The following is a 16,725-nucleotide window of genomic DNA, read 5'->3' as shown; positions in this document are numbered from 1 at the left end:
AGTGCGGGCAGTGTGTGCAGTGCACGCAGTGGGCAGTGTGGGCAGTGGGCTGTGCGGGCAGTGCAGGCAGTGGGCAGTGCGGGCAGTGTGTGCAGTGCACGCAGTGGGCAGTGTGGGCAGTGGTCGGTGCGGGCAGTGTGGGCAGTCGGCAGTGAGCAGTGCGGGCAGTGTGTGCAGTGCGTGCAGTGTGTGCAGTGCATGCAGTGCGGGCAGTGCGTGCAGTGTGGGCAGTGTGGGCAGTTTGTGCAGTGCGGGCAGTGTGGGCAGTGCGGGCAGTGTGGGCAGTGCGGGCAGTGTGTGCAGTGTGCAGTGTGGGCAGTGTGGGCAGTCGGCAGTGTGTGCATTGTGTGCAGTGTGGGCAGTGCGGGCAGTGTGTGCAGTGTGCAGTGTGGGCAGTGTGTGCAGTGTGCAGTGTGTGCAGTGTGGGCAGTGAGGGCAGTGTGGGCAGTGCGGGCAGTGTGGGCAGTGTGGGCAGTGGTCGGTGCCGGCAGTGTGGGCAGTGTGGGCAGTGCGGGCAGTGTGGGCAGTGTGGGCAGTGGTCGGTGCCGGCAGTGTGGCCAGTGTGGGCAGTCGGCAGTGTGTGCATTGTGTGCAGTGTGTGCAGTGTGTGCAGTGTGGGCAGTGGGCAGTGCAGGCAGTGGGCAGTGCATGCAGTGGGCAGTGTGGGCTGTGCGGGCAGTGGGCAGTGGGCAGTGCGGGCAGTGGGCAGTGGGCAGTGTGGGTAGTGTAGGCAGTGCGGGCAGTGGGCAGTGGGCAGTGCGGGCAGTGGGCAGTGGGCAGTGGGCATTGTGGGCAGTGGTCGGTGAGGGCAGTGGGCAGTGTGGGCAGTCGGCAGTGGTTGGTGTGGCCCCCACCTGGCGTGGGCACCGTGGGGAGTGTGGGTCAGCGGGCCCTGGGCATCCATCCCCACACAGACAGTGACAGGCCACACAGGGCAGTCTGGGCTTTGTCCGCTACGCTCCCCTGGTTCTCTCAGACCCTTCTGGCGCCCCAGGAACAACAGTGAAAGCAGCTGGTGTTTACGGAGGCCCCGGGGGGCAGGTGTGCTCTGAATCCCGGGGGGCAGGTGTGTTACTTCTGTTTACAGATGAGAAAACTGAGGTCCATGGGAGACAAATGGTACATGCACGACCCCATGGCGGGTGCATGGAGCCGGGAGGTGGCCCCAGATAGCCTAGTGCTCGTCTGCCCGCCAGCCCCTGCATAGGCTCGGTCCCTGGTGGAGGAGAGTCCAGGTGACTGGCTCACCCACGCTGTTAGAGCAGAGACTGTGACAGTCACCAAGACAGTCGGCAGTGCCAGAACAGCCTATGCCAGTAGGGGAACGGCGGGGACATGGCGGGGCAGGGTCCTGCTTGGGTGCTCAGAGAGGAGACGGTGTCCCACACGTGGGTGTATCTCTCCTCTCAAAAGCACACTCGAGATCTCTGCATGTGGCACCCTGGACCCTGGGGCCTCGTCCTCCTGTAGGTCATTGAGGGGGCTACTGAGCCTCTCTGGGAGTCCTTGGTGGTGCAAACAGTTAATGTACTCAGCTGCTAACTGAAAGACTGGAGGTTCAAGTCCACCCAGAGGCAACTCAGGGGAAAGGCCTGGCGATCTGCTTCCAAAAGATTAGCCACTGAAAACCCTATGGAGTACAGTTCTACTCTGACACACATGGGGTCACCATAAGTCAGAGTCGATGCTTTGGCTACTGGTTTGGTTTCTGAGCCTTTCCCCACCTGGGAAGTGAGCTGCCCGTGGCACCTCACTGGGTGCTCGGAGGTCACCGGGAGGTCAAAGTGGCAATATGGGGCACATGCACAGCTGGGAGTTCACTGCCGGGACATTCTGAGGTCCATTGTCACTCCATCCTGGGCGACCTCATGCGCTGAGGCTTCCTCACTGCTGGGTTCAAATCCTGTTCCTCTGATCAAATGTAGGACATCAGAAGAATGTTACTGTTCCTTACAATGCTTCAGTTAACTCGAGTTTCTGTTTAACTTTGATTTAGGAAGAGTTAAGACCACCTCACTGGAAAAATACTTACTCTTATCTCTTGGCAACCTACAGATATGGTTTGGGTGAGCTAGCTCAGCTCCCCACAGGTCTCGCATCACCCTACATGTGCCAGCAAGGACGTTTGTGTTTAACTCTTGCTAGGGCATCAGCTGAAGGGCAGCAGGTGTGAGTGTCTGTGTGGTAAAGTCACAATCGTGGAGACTCTTCAGGAACCAAACATAGACAAGCGAAAGAAAGGACACACTTGGCGTTCCTGCGGGTTCTTTCCTTGACCGCTCTTGTGTCTCTGTTTTTCTCGCATCACCAATGAGGTTGCTATGGTGCTTAGGGGCTACTCATTCCTGCTCTTGAAGGACTGGTGGTGGGGCATTTTACAGGTCGTCTCAGTCCCTCTGGGGCCGCCCTGTGGCCGTCGGTGACTTGTGCTCTGACCTTAGGCCCCATCTGGTCGAGGGACAGAGCCCAGCCCCCTTCCAGCCTCACTGAGGCAGAACAAGATGGCAGACGTAATGGTGCCTGCTTATTGGCAGCCTGAACCCTCTGCGTCAGGGCCTCCCTTTCTGGGGCTTGAGGGACCATCTCCTTCTCAGCTGGAGAGCGAGCTGCTAGTCCTTTTCTTCAGGGAGGTCAGCTTTGGGCACTGTCCTCGGCTGGTGAGTGAGCTGCTGTCCTTTTCTTCAGGGAAGTCAGGCCGGGCACTGTTCTTCTCAGTTATTATGTTACTATGTGTGGGGAGTGTGCTGGCCTGCATACCACCGACCCACATCAAGTAAGGGAGAGAGACCCCCTGCAGGGTGCCTTGATGGGGAAGTATGTCCAGGAGGCAGGAGACCGAGCTTTTAGAACCACTGCTCACCCCTGGGGGATACCTGTAGCTCTGGGGCAAAGATGCACCAGAGGGGGTTGGCAAGTGTGGAAGAGCATGTCAGAGGGGACACTGTGCTTGGTGAGGAGGCACAGGGAGATCCCACTGTCGTCCCTTCGTGATGCCCCAAAGGCCCTGTTTTCCTCTCTTCCTCTTCACAGGGCAGGACTAGGGTGGGAGGTAAAGGGCGGGCAGATCTTCCTGATGGGCCCAAGTCTGTCCTGGGTGTCGGTCAGCAGCAGGACCTGCCATCTTCTCCTGCATTCATGTCACCCCAGGGCTTTATCAAGGCATGTTGGGCTTCCTGACCTCAGACCCTGGGTGTGTTTGTGTTCCATTTGTGGTTGTCTCGGTTTCCTAGTGCTGCTGTAACAGGAATACCACACATGGGTGGCTTTAAGGAATAGAAACAGTCCAAGTCAGGGTCTCAGCCCTGTCAGTTCCTTCTTTATCAGTATAGTCTGGGCGTTCCTTGATTCCTTGGCTTGTAGATGATCTTCACATGGCATCTGTCTTCCCGTGTGTGTGTGCGTGTGTGCATGTGCACAAGCACACCTGTATCTTTTCTGGTCTTTTTATAACTCAGAAGGGGTTAGGTTTAGGACCCACCCTACTCCAGCATGACCTCATTAACATAACAAAAGAAAACTCCATTTCCAAACAGGGTCACATCCACAGGTACCAAACCAAAACCAAATCCCTTGCTGTCAAGTATATTCCGACTCATAGTGACCCTATAGGACAGAGTAGAACTGCCCTATAGGGTTTCCAAGGAGCACCTGGTGGATTCAAACCGCCCATCTTTTGGTTAGCAGCCATAGCTCTTAATCACTGCGCTATCAGGGCTCCTCCACAGGTATTCAATTCCTCCAGGAATTCAACACAGTTTTGGAGGGACACAATTCAATTCATAAAAGTAGTTAACCAGATGACTTGGATGTTTAATAACAATCTACATATCTCTATTTCTGTCTGTCTGTCCACGCATCTTCCCTTTCATCAATCTATCCATCCACCTACTCATCCAACCCACCCACTCATTCATCTAACTGTCTGTCCACCCATCCATCTACCCATCTATCCACCTATCCGTCCGTCATCCATCCATCCATCCATCCATCCATCCATCCATCCATCATCCACCCATCCACCCATCAGCCATCTAGCCACCCAACATCCATCCAGCCAGCCAGCCAGGGACCAGGCTTATGAAGTGAGAATGAGATCATTACATGAAATACTTTATGCAGTTTGTTCAGGCCAAGTCCTCCTCACATTCCATCTCTCTGGTTTTCTGCTACTGTCATCACAACTCTTTCCTTGATCCCAGCTGGGAGGGGTTCTCCATTTTTAAGGGCTAATGTGATTAGATTGGGCCCACCTGGATAATCCAGAGTAACCGCCCCATCTCAAAGTTCATAACCGTAACCATATTTTCAGAGTCCTCTTTGCCATGTAAAGTAACATATTCACAGGTTCTGGGGGTTTAGGATGTGGACATCTTTGGGGGCCACTATTCTGCTGACCACAGTATATGTGTGTGCATGTATGTGTGCACCAGCATATGCGTGCGTGTGTGGGTGTGCATTATGTGTGTATGGATGTGCATATGCATGTGTGCATGTACAGGAACGGATACGCACATGTGTTTCTTTTTTTGCATAAGTGGGATTATACCCTGTGGGTGTGAAAGTTGCTCTTTTCTCTTCACGGTGTGTCTCAGGGATCCCCAGATGTCACTACAGGTAAACCACTCTTGCTCTTTTTACAGCTGTGTGGTTCTGGTACTTTCTTTAACTTCTCCACACTGATGGACCTTCAGGTGTTTCCAGCTTCTCTTTGTAACAGACAATGCTATAATAGCACCCCACATCCATCCGTCTTTGTTGATTCATGGCTTATTCACATCTTGTTAATTAAGCAATATTGGCCAATTATCCCCACCCCTTGTGGCCCTGGTTTGGGTGCTGGGAGCATTGCGATCAGGTATAGTCCCCTCACTCAGGGAATTCAGAATCTTCTTCAAAAGTGCACTGGCCCTCCGTGGGCATTTTCTCTTCTGGATCATCAGGAATATCCCCCTGAGGCTTAGAATGGGTAGCATTGAATGTATAGATTATTATACATTATTATTATAGATAATATAGACGTATCACCAGCTCAATATTCAGTCTCCACCCAGTGATGTGGTAAGTCTCTCGATTTACTTAGGTTGTTTTTTAATCTTTTAGTAAAGTTTTACGATCTTGGACATTTCTTGAAATGTTTGTTCCCAGTTTATCTTTCTCTTTGTTACTGGAATTACGTTCTCCCCCTTTCAGCATTTTGGACTTCGTAATTGCTACTGTATAATAAAGCGACAGTGATGGGATATTCTTATAAGCTTACTAGGTTCAGGAAGTTTCTTTTATGTAGATTTTACTGGAGTGATTATTTTTAATTCTAAGAGGAAACTGTGCTGAGAGGGGTATCTCGGAGTCTGTCGTTAGGAGTGAGAAGTTTCTCCCGTTGTTGCTATGTCTGTTCTGGACCCTGTCATTAGGGTCATGTCAATGGCACCTGGCTAGTCACATCAGTATGTACCATGTTCTCTGTCCCACTTAATGGTTTTCAACAGGTAAACTGTTTTATCTGATATTAATGTTGCAATTGTTCTTAGCTGCCGTCCAGTGGGCTCTGACTCACGGCGACCACATGTACAACAGAACAAAATGGCGCCCGGTCCTGCACCATCTTCACCATCATTGTGCTCGAGTCCGTTTGTCGTGGCCACTGTATATTTTGAGTGTCCTCCAACCTGGGGGACTCATCTCCCAGTACTGTATCGGACAATCTTCTATCTTGCTCCATAGGATTCTCACTGGCTAATTTTCGGAAGTAGATTGCTAGGGCTTTCTTCCTGGTCTTAGTCTGGAAGTTCTGCTGAAACCTGTGCACCATGGGTGACTGCTGGTATTTGAAATACCAGTGACACAGCTCCCAGCATCATGGCCACATGAAAGCCACCACAGTGTGACAAACTGACAGATGGGGTGGAATGTTGCCCTGTTTGCTTACTTTTGTCTGATTTAAAAAAAAAAAAAATTTTTGTTCTTATTGAAAATTTACACAGCAGAACATACATCAATTCAACAGTTTCCGCATGTACCATTCAGGGACATTGATCACAGCCCTGGTGGTGCAGTGGTTTAAGCACTTGGCTGTTAACCCAAAGGGCTGAAGTTCAAACCCACCAACTGCTCTGCAAGAGAAAGATGCAACTGTCCGTCAGCTTCCGTAAAGATTTACAGCCTTGGAAGGCCTCTGGGGCAGTTCTGCTCTGTCCTATAAGGTCGCTCTGAGTCAGAATCAGCTCTGTGGAAGTGGGTTCGTTATCATAAACTCACTGCCCCCTCAGCCTCCTATCTCATCTGTCCGGTTGCTGTTGTCAGCTTGATCCCATACAGATAGCTCTTTAAAAGAGCATGATGCTCAAGGCAGACATTTCTTTACTAAATAAGCTAAATTATTGTTTGGTTTAAAGCAGACTTCTGGTGTGTCTGATACTTTCCCATCCTTTTGTTTTTAACCTTTTAATGTCACTTTAACCACAGTTTTTGGACAACGTATCAGTAGATGTTATCTGCTTGTCCTTTGTCATGTTGATCTATGCGGCTTGTGTTGCTTGCATCTGCGCGCTGCCCAGCTCTTCCAGAGTGGAATTTCCTGTGCGTGGTGATCGCTGAAACCGCCCTGCCCTCCCTTGTTACCACTCTACTGACCCGGACTTAGGACTTTTTTTTTTTTTTCTCTTTTTCTGGATTGGTTGTGACTTCTAATTCCATGAGGTCTCTGAATCTGTCTCAAAACAGAGAGAGTACTGGGTGGTTTCCCTAAGAGGTTTCCAAACAACGGGCTCAGTTTCACAAAACTGTCCCCGGAGACATCATTCCACCGAACATGGAGCAGAACCGCTCAGGCCTGGGGAAAGCTGCTCAGAGCTTCTCCTGGGACCGCTCAGCTTGCACCGGTCTGCCAAGCAGGGAGCAGGGTGGGGGGCACAGTGCAGCTCTCACGGGCACGCTTCTGAGACCCCAGTGGCAGCGTGGACAGTCCTGTGCGGGAGGCTGTGAGATCCTGTTCCTGGTCCCTGGCCCTGCAGCCAAGCCCTGTGGCGGCTCCCTGGCCCCCCAGGGTAGGACCCAGCCTGGGCTGCCACCGCCTGCTCTTGGCCTGGCTGACCGTGGCCTCTGCTGCCGAGTGTGTCGATTCTGTGCAGCCCCACATGGAGGTGGGAGGGTGGTGCTCATGGAGCCAACCCTGTCTCGAGCAGCAACTTAAGTCTAAGATCTGCTGTCTGTGTGAGTTGTTTCAATTTGCAGTCGAGCATCGAATCCCATTCCTTGGAGTCCCTTCCACCCCACGCGCTGGCTTGGAAGTTGCCTGATTAACTTAAAATACACCCGGTGGTTCTGGTTCACCAGATTCATTCAGGAGCAGAGACGTCTGTTCTATGGGGCTGTGACAGGTCCCTGGTCAGGACAGAGCAGCCCGTGAGGGCGGGGTTGGTTCTCAGTCCTCGGCAAGCGCTTCCAGGGGTCTGTGGGTGAAGCAGACACTCTCAGAGAGGCCCAGGCCCCAGGTCGCATCCAAAGAGGAGTCTGGTTGGCAGGCTGGTTCTGGGGAGCAGCCTGGGGGCAGCTTGGGGCTGCATGCAGGTGTCTGCGGGTCGCGCAAGGGTGCGCAGTGTCTTGGGGCACCAGGGTGGGGCGTGGTGTCTGCAGGCGCGCAGTGTCTGCAGCTGTCCGGGGCGCACAGTGTTGTGAGTACATAGTATCGGTGGCGGGGGGGTGGTATCCAAAACACGGTGTTCGGGGCACATGGTGTCCAGAGTGCATGGTGTCCACTGGCTGCAGTGGTGGTCAGGGATGCCGGATGCTGGCGTGTGGCCAGTGGAGGGGCAGGGCTGTGACGGGACGCTGCCCGGGGACAGCAACCTGGCTCGGGAAGGACGGAACACCCGTCCCGGGAGGTGTTCAGACAGCAGGTCCCGGGCGGGCGGCTTTCATGGGAGGCCGGCCTGTGCTCATGGTTGAAACCTCTGTGGTCTCATTCTGTGTCCGTCCTGCTGGCCAGTTTCCCAAAGTTAAGCCATCTTTCCCCACACTCATGGTCACATTGAGGGCATTTTCTGGGGTCTGGGGACTCACAGGCAGACATGGAGCAGCCCCCTAATCTAACCCAACCAGGTGGTGGCAGAATGAGGTGTCGAGTGTGAAGGTCACTCTTCTGGAGCAAAAGGGGCCATTGGCAAGGACCATGGGACAGGCTGGCTGCAGGCCCTGTCCCCACTGACTCTGTCCTCTCTCTCACATCGGGGCACTGAGCCTGCAGTGCAGGGCCTTCCGGGGCTCTGGTGAGAAGCAGCCACCAGGGGAGGGTGCTGGATGGCATCACACTGCCCACACCCCATCCCTGCCGAGCTCCCAGGAGCTGGGGGGGTCAGTGGTTTCCATTCACTCAGAGATGCCAAGAACCGTGCTCGCCTGCACGCCCATTCTCCCTGCCCGGGTTTCCGCGCAGGCCTCCTGGCAGAGAGCAGAGGTGAGAGAACCCCAGGGCTCAGGTGTTCTCACCTGTTCCAATGGTGCTAACGTGGGGCATTTTGTCCTTGGCATTGTCAAACATACAGGAGTTCCAGAATCATCCACGCCTCCACTGGTCTGCTTGGTGAAGGGGTGATAGTCTTCAGCTCCACATGTCCCAATTTTGTGGCCTGAGCACAGTCTGGGTTGACAGGAGGGGCTCGGCTTGCCACAGGCTCATCCCCTCAAGTTCCCAGGAGCATCCTCAGAGCGCCTGGAGCAGTGCGTGGCGCTCGGTATTTGGAGGGAGGTCAGTGTCCAGGAGGACATGGCACTCAGTGTTTGGAGACGGATCGGTGCTCAGGACGGCACGGCACAGTGCTTGGTGTTTGGAGGGAGGGCTGTTTCCAGGACGGCTGGGCTACTGCTTCAGTCATGGCTGTGCTGTCGGGGCATCGGGGAGGGGGATGTCTTCTGCTCACGGAGCCTCTGGAGAGGGAGCTGGTGGTCCAGGGGCCGAGGAGGAAACCACAGGGAGCTTCGTGGGGAGGAAGTGGGAATGTTGGGAGTAGTCCATTCTGTGTCTGGGGTCTCTGGCTGCCCCGTGACATACAGTGTTCCCAGCCGCCCAGGAAGCCGATGGCAGCTGCGTCCTGGCTTGTCGTTTTGTTTGGAAACGTTCTGGCTGCTCCAGAGAAGGGGCAGTGGCAGGCGTATCCGTGTTTTAGATCAGGGAGACTAGTTGTGACACCAGGTCACTAGCGCTTAAGCCGGTAGGGTAGTCCCATGTCCTAACCCTTAGAGGGTCCGTCTCAGGTGGACACTGGGGGCCAGTCGCTTCCGAACAAGGGGCCCTGTCGTGACAGCCACCATCACAGTGGACAGTGGCATCTGTGAGCACAAAGTCACCACTGGTCTCCCTGCGTACAGAGGCGTCGTGTAAGGTCCCCTTGCTCCTGTGGGCGGGGGAGACAGCCTGTGGCCAGGCCGGCCTCCCATGGGGCTGATGTCAGTTTGCAGCTGGCCAGCCTCCCTTTCCAGCGGCACCTGAGGTGGGAAGTCAGAGTGACTTGGAGCCGGCGTGCGTGGGCGTCCTTATGAGGAGTGCGTCCCGCTCAGCTGTGATGGGAGAACAAGGGACCCACCGTGATCCTGTGGGTACTGAGAGGAAGCAGCTAAGCCCACCAAGAAAGGAGGATTTCCTGGGACCTGTGGGGCCCCGCTGGGCATGTGAATTCTAGTCGGTTTAGGAGAGAGAGGATCTCCCAGCTCAGCTGTGTCTGAGCACCCCGGGGGCTGCTGCAACAGATACCACCGAAAGTGGGGGCTTTAAAGAACAGAGATTTATTGTCTCCCAGTTCTGGAGTCTGGGAGTCCGAGATCCAGCTGTTGGCTCCTTCTGAGGCTCTGGGGGAGAATCTGTTCCAGGCCTGTTCCCCAGCTTACCGGGGCTCCCGATGGTCCTACGCATTCCTTGGCTTGTAGCTGTATCTTCACTTAGCATCCGTGTTCTCTGTGCATGTCTGTCTTCCCGTTTTGCAAGACACCACTCAGAAGGAATTAGGCTTAGGGCCCACCCTGCTCTGGTTTGAGTCACTGATAACATCTGCAAAGAAAGACCCTCTTTCTCCAAATAAGGTCACAGGTTGTAAAAATGGCATGGCGGCAGCATTGTCTCACTTCCTCGTCTAACTTCACGAGGGGGGGAGAATGAAGATCACCAGGCCATGGCTGACTCCCTTGAGATGGAGATCAGACATACCTCCTCTCTCCAAACTTTTTACCAATTCTGACATCAGCCGTCCCTCCCACAGCGCTCTCTACTTCTCTGCTGGATTCAGATAATCCATTGCAATGGCCACACAGAACTCACAGACCATACCCACAGCTATGGGGTTTATTAGGGAACTAACAGGTTACAATTCAAAACTGGGAATGACTCAGGATACAGTTCTTCCACCGGGACAGACGTTTCTCAACAGTGCCCTCAGACAGGCCTCTCTCTTGGCCCCTTGGCCTGGCCTCTGCCCTGCTTGGGCAAGTGTTACAAAGCTCTTTAGCTCTGCCAATAAGTGCCCGGGGCACTCCACTCCACCAGCAAGCCTCCTGCCCGAAGGCTCTCAGGTGTGAGGGGCACTAAAGGGCCAGTGTGGGGCAGGGCTGGCTCTGCGCCCCCAGCACACATGTGGTGGTACCCTTGCTCTGATGGAGACGTCAGTGCCTCGCAGCCCTGTCCAGGGAGGCGGCCCTTCCTTACTCTCCGCACCACACCAGCTGTGACAGTCTCTTTGTTGTGGGACTCTCTTTGGCCTCTGAGCTCCCTGAGGGTCCCCAAGGTGCAGTGGCCTGTGGTTGCCATGCCCCTGCCCTGATGCAATGCCTGGGATAGCCTCATCGGTGCCCATGACAGCTTTCTGCACAAAGGATGCAGATGGGACCAGATGGCAGATTGGCCAGCCCTCCTCAGCTTGATTTCCCCTGCCTGTCTCCCCACAGTGCCGGGGTGCCCTCCCCTCCCTCCCTCCTCCTATCTGCCTCCCCACAGTGCCGGGGAGCCCTGGCCTCCCTCCCCCCTCCTGCCTGTCTCCCCACAGTGCCGGGGTGCCCTGGCCTCCCTTCCCCCTCCTGTCTGTCTTCCCATGGTACTGGGGTGCCTCAACCTCACCCACATCTCTCCTCTTTCAGAGAGTGCTGGCGCAGAAGAGGTGGGGCTCCTGCAGCTCCTCGGGGAGCCCCCGCCCCCACAGGTCACCCAGATTGAGGACCCCGACATTGGCCTGGCCTACACCTTCGGCCCGGACGCCAACAGTGGCCAAGTGGCCCGCTACCATGTGCCCAGCCCCTTCTTCCAGGACTTCTCCCTGTTCTTCCATGTGAAGCCGGCCACGGAGGGTGCGGGCGTGCTCTTCGCCATCACAGATGCGGCCCAGATGGAGGTTCGCGTGGGTGTGAAGCTCTCGCACGTGCAAGATGGGCAGCAGCAGATCCAGCTCCTGTACACGGAGCCAGGTGCGGGGCGCACCCGCATGGCAGCCAGCTTTCGCCTGCCCTCATTCGCCCGCCAATGGACCCGTTTCGCGCTCAGCGTGGACGGCAGCACCGTGGCGCTCTATGTGGACTGCGAGGAGGTCCAGAGGCTGCCCTTCCAACGGGCCCCGGGGGGCCTGGAGCTGGAGCCCGGTGCCGGCATCTTTGTGGGTCAGGCTGGAGGGGCCGACCCCGACAAGTTCCAGGTAACCTCGCTGCAGCCTGTGCACTGGGCGAAGACACAGCCCTGATGCTGGGGGACTGGGTGGGGTCGCTCTGAGGCTGGGATAGGGGCACACTAGGACCCACGTGGAGGCACCCTGGGTCTGGGGTGAAGGTATCATGGGAAATGGGGTGGGGGAACCCTGAGACCGGGGTGGGGAGACAGCACTGAGGCTGAGGGACTTGGGTGGGGGTGCTCTGAGGCTGGGGATGTGGAGAGTGTCCAAGAACAGGGCTGGGGAACATCTGGGGCTGGAGAGGGGTACCCTGGGATTGCTGTAGAGAGCACCCTGGGGCTGCCTCAGGGTGGTTCCTGGGGAGGGTGGTTTCTCTAAAATCCTAGGGCACAGCCCAAAAGAGCCCATTGGGAAGGCCAGTGTTCCCAGAGGCCCATCCCTTACCCACAGAAAACCAGGGGTCAGGTCCCTGACCGACTCCACCAGGGGAACAGGAACAGATGTCCAGGGCCTCATGCAAAATGGACACGTGGCCCTTGTGCAAAGGTGTTAAGAATGTCAAGATGGCGACAGCAGCTTGTTGGCTGAGCCAGGCCTCCCGCAGGCAGGTCATATGCATCAGCTGTATCCCAGCATCTTCAGAGCATCCACCCTAGCTGAGCTGGGGTTCTGGTTCCATGCCAAGACTGTACTTCTTACTATTGTTAAAAAAATAAACAACTCCGGACACCATTAGTCCTGACCATTAGTTAAAAATCCCGTTGCCATCGGGTCGATTCTGACTCATAGTGACCCTATAGGACAGAGTAGAGCTGTCCCATAGCGTTTCCAAAGAGCACCTGGTGGATTTGAACTGCCAACCTTATGGTTAGCAGCCATAGCACTTAACCACTACGCTACCAGGGTTTTCTGACCATTAGTTAGGATTGTTTTGTTATCAGGACCTTTTGAACAAAATTTCTGATTGGTTCACATTTATGTTAACTTTGCTAAACAGTTACTATACAATCACAAGATCAATGAGTCTTGGTTACAAGACCCCTAGTTTTGAAAGCAGGACATTTTCATCAGTCTTGAAAACAGAGAATATGTTCATTAGTTTTGAAAACAGAATATGTTTATTAAGCTTGAAAACAGAATCTGTTTATTAATTTTGATTGTTTTCTGAGTTTTAAGCAAAAGTTAATGAATAATGAAACCAGCCTTTCTGGTTTCAGTGGGCCTAGTCACCTAGATAATTTAAAAACGGTTGCAGCAATACGTCGACAGGGAACTGCCAGAAATTCAAGCCAGATTCAGACGAAGACATGGAAGGAGGGATATCATTGCTGACGTCAGATGAATCTTGACTGAAAGCAGAGAAAACCAGAAAGATGTTTACCTATGTTTTATTGACTATGCAAAGGCATATAACTGTGTGACTCATAACAAGTTATGGATAACATTGAGAAGAACAGGAATTCCAGGACACTTAATTGTGCTCATGCAGAGTCTGTACATAGACCAAGCGGCAGTCATTTGAACAGAACAAGGGGATACTGCGTGATTTCAGATTAGGAAAGGTGTGCGTCAAGGTTGTGTCCTTTCACCATACTTATTCAATCTGTATGCTGAGCAAATAACCCAAGAAGCTGGACTATATGAAGAAGAACATGGCATCAGGATTGGAAGAAGACTAACAGCCTGCGCTGTACAGATGACACAACCTTGCTTGTTGAAAGTGAAGAGGACTTGAAGCACTTACTGATGAAGATCAAAGACTACAGCCTTCAGTATAGATTACACCTCAACAAAAAGAAAACAAAAATCTTTACAACTGGACCAATAAGGAACATCATGATAAAGGAAGAAAATATTGAAGTTGTCAAGGATTTTGTTTTACTGGCATCCACAATCAACCTCCATAGAAGCAGCAGTCAAGAAATCAAATGACGTATTACATTGGACAAATTTGCTGCAAAAGACCTCTTTAAAGTGTTAAAAAGCAAAGATATCACTTTGATGACTAAAGTGTGCCTGACCCAAGCCATGGTATTTTTCACTGCTTCATATGCACGTGAAAGCTGCATAGTGAATAAGGAGGAGCAAAGAAGAATTGATTCCTCTGAATTATGGTGTTGTTGAATGTGATGGCTAAAGCTGTGTGTCACGTTTGCTGGACCATGATTCTCAGTGGTTTGGCAGTTACGATGTAGTTTGGCAGTTATGTAATGATGTAATCATCTCTCGTGAGATCTGATATAATGTAATCACCTCCATGATGAGATCTGCTGTGAGCAGTCAAGCAGTTGAAAGGGAGTTTCCTTGGGTGTGTGCCCTGCATCCAATATATATGGACTTTCTGGCAAAGCTCGCTGGCTTTCACTCTGCTCTGGATCCTGCATTTGGCTCATCATCATCTGACCTCCGGTTCTTGGAACTTGAGCCAGACGCCTATCGATTTACCTGCTGATCTTGAGTTCATCAGCCTCTGCAGCCCGTGAGCCTGCAGCCTTCCTTCTGATCTGCCGATCTTAGGTTTGTCAGCCCCTGCAGCTTCATGCTTGAGGAAAAGCCTCCAGCCTGATACCTGACGTGTGGACTTGGGACTTTCAAGCCTCTGCAACCACGTGAGCCATTTCCCTGATATAAATCTCTCTCTCTTTCTCTCTCTCTCTATATATATTCACTTCACTGGTTTTGCTTCTCTAGAGAACCCAGCCTAAGAGATTAGGTACTGGGAGTGGTTCTAGAGAAACAAAATTGTAAGGATGAGTTTCTAAATAGATTCTCAAGTCTGGTTAGTCTTAAAGATGTTGATTGGTGACTCTGCTTCCAGTAGTAAAGAGGTCACTGCTAATTCATGGAGTGAGGCAGCAATGGAAATATGCAAAATGTCACCACCAGTAGATCAAGTATTGGTGAGAGACGAGGCTCTGGGTAACTGCATGGTTGATACTTTTCTACAGTTTTGTCTTAATGAGAAGTATAAGAAAGCTGCTTGGTTGGTCCTACTTTCACTAGACAAAGTGGTGAAAGAAAGAGATGAACTCAAGGCTTCAGAGTCAAAATTCCAGCACCACATAAATGACCTCAAAATTGCCACTTGTGCCCTGAAATAAAGCCTTATTTCATGTAGTAACAGAGCTGATATTGATGGAAACCACACCCAGAGTCTTCTCATAAGAGTGGCTGAATTACAATGCCAGTTGAGTTCCTGACCTTGAATGGTGTCTGAAGTCAAAATAAGGACATTGATTGGGAAAAAAACGGGACCCTGAAACTTGGGATGGGGACATATGGGCAGATAATCAGGAAGCTGGGGACATTGAGCCCCTAAATTGCATTGAATCACTTCTGCCAACAAAACCATTAGCCTCTCCTCCCCCATCTGATGAGATTAACCCAACTGCGTCTGAAGAGCCTTTGTCTGAGATACTGCCTGGGGAGGCATCTGAGTCATTGCCTGGGGTATCGAGTAAGGCAGATGCCTTACAAGATATTGCTGAATGTTCTCAAACTACATCCCCACCGCCCATTTTTGCTTCTAGACCTATAAGTAGACTTAAGTCCCAGTAAGCCCCAAAAGGTAAAGTACAAGTGTGACCCAGGAGAAGGTACACAACACTACGAAAGAACTGCTTGGCTTTTCTAATATGTACAAACAAAAACTTGGGGAATATGTGCGGGAATGGCTATTAAGGGTGTGGGATAATGGTGCAAGGAACATAAAATTGGATCAGTCTGAGTTTATTGATGGGCCCACTAAGGACAGATTCAGTGTTTCAGCTTGAGAGGTTAGGAAAGGATCTGGTAGTTTTATTTGGTTGGTTCACTGAAGCATGGATTACACGGTAGCCTACACTAAATCAAGTTGAAGTACCAGACCTGCATTGGTGTACTGTAGAAGAAGGTATCCAAAGGCTTAGGGAAATTGGCATGTTAGAGTGGATTGATCAGGTTAGACTCAAGGACCCACACATGGAGTACCCAGAGAACACACCTTTTACCACAACAGTAATGAACAAATTTGTGAATGGAGCCCAAGCATCCTTGAGTACTGCTCTAATTGCTATAAAATAAGTCAGATTTGACAGTGGGAGCTGCCCTAACTGAATTAAGACACCTAACTACAATGGGGCTGATTGGACACTGTGGTGGTAGGGTCCATGTGGCAGCACTCAATGGACAAAGACAAGATGGGCATGGTTACCGTAATGGACAGTGGAACCAAAGCAGTAATCAGAATAGTCTGATGTGTATGGACTTATGGCGTTGGCTACTTAGTCATGGTATCCCTAGGAGTCAAATAGGTGGAAAATCTGCTAAATATTTACTTGATCTGTACAAGCTGAAGAATTCTAGGTCAAGTGAACAGCAGTCTAACTTGAATTGCCAAAACATAGAGTCATAGCCCCTCAGTCAATTCCCAGACTTGAGTCAGTTTAAACAGCCACAACTCCTTGAATGAAGGGGAGGCTGAGTCCCCTTGAAAGAGGACCTCACTACACTGACAAAAATTTATACCGTTAATCTTTCTCCCAGCCTTCCCCAATGGGATCTACGGCCTTTTATGAGACTGACTGCTCATTGGGCAAAAGGAAATAATCAGACTTTTGGGGGGTTACTCCATACTGGCTCTGAACTGACACTAATTCCAGAAGACTCAAAACGTCACTGTGGCCTACCAGTCAGAGTGGGGACATATGGAGGTCAGTTATTAATGGAGTCTTAGCTCAGGTTCATCTCACAGTATGTCCAGTGGTCCTCTGAACCCATCTTGTAGTGATTTCCCCAGTTTCAGAATGCATAATTGGAATAGATATAGTCAGCAACAGGGCAGAACACCCATATTGGATCCCTGACAAGTGAAGTAAGGGCTTTTATGGTAGGAAAAGACAAGTGGAAGCCACTAGAACTTCCCCTACCTAGGAAAATAGTAAACCAAAAGCAATACTGCATTCCTGGAGGGATTGCAGAGATTACTTCCACCATCAAGGACTTGAAGGATGCAGGGGTGGTGATTCCCACCACATCCTTATTCAACTCGCCCATTTGGTCTGTGTAAAAAGCAGATGAATCTTGGAGATTGACAGTGGATTATCGA

General features: G+C 51.9%; 1 protein-coding gene across 1 annotated transcript in view; it reads left to right on the top strand.

Moving 5' to 3' along the window:
• COL18A1 (collagen type XVIII alpha 1 chain) overlaps positions 1-16,725 on the top strand; it is an 80,870-nt gene that overhangs the window by 6,572 nt on the left and 57,573 nt on the right. Inside the window, exons 2-3 of the mRNA XM_012557959.1 lie at positions 6,721-6,732; positions 11,134-11,666. Coding sequence (XP_012413413.1) covers positions 6,721-6,732; positions 11,134-11,666 — 545 coding nt within the window. The remainder of the gene's footprint in view (positions 1-6,720; positions 6,733-11,133; positions 11,667-16,725) is intronic.

The sequence above is a fragment of the Trichechus manatus genome, unplaced genomic scaffold (genome assembly GCF_000243295.1).
Source record: "Trichechus manatus latirostris isolate Lorelei unplaced genomic scaffold, TriManLat1.0 scaffold00128, whole genome shotgun sequence".
In the NCBI taxonomy this organism is placed as follows: Eukaryota; Metazoa; Chordata; class Mammalia; order Sirenia; family Trichechidae; genus Trichechus; species Trichechus manatus.
Note: the sequence above shows the minus strand (reverse complement) of the source record. Positions and strands in the feature narration are given on the sequence as shown.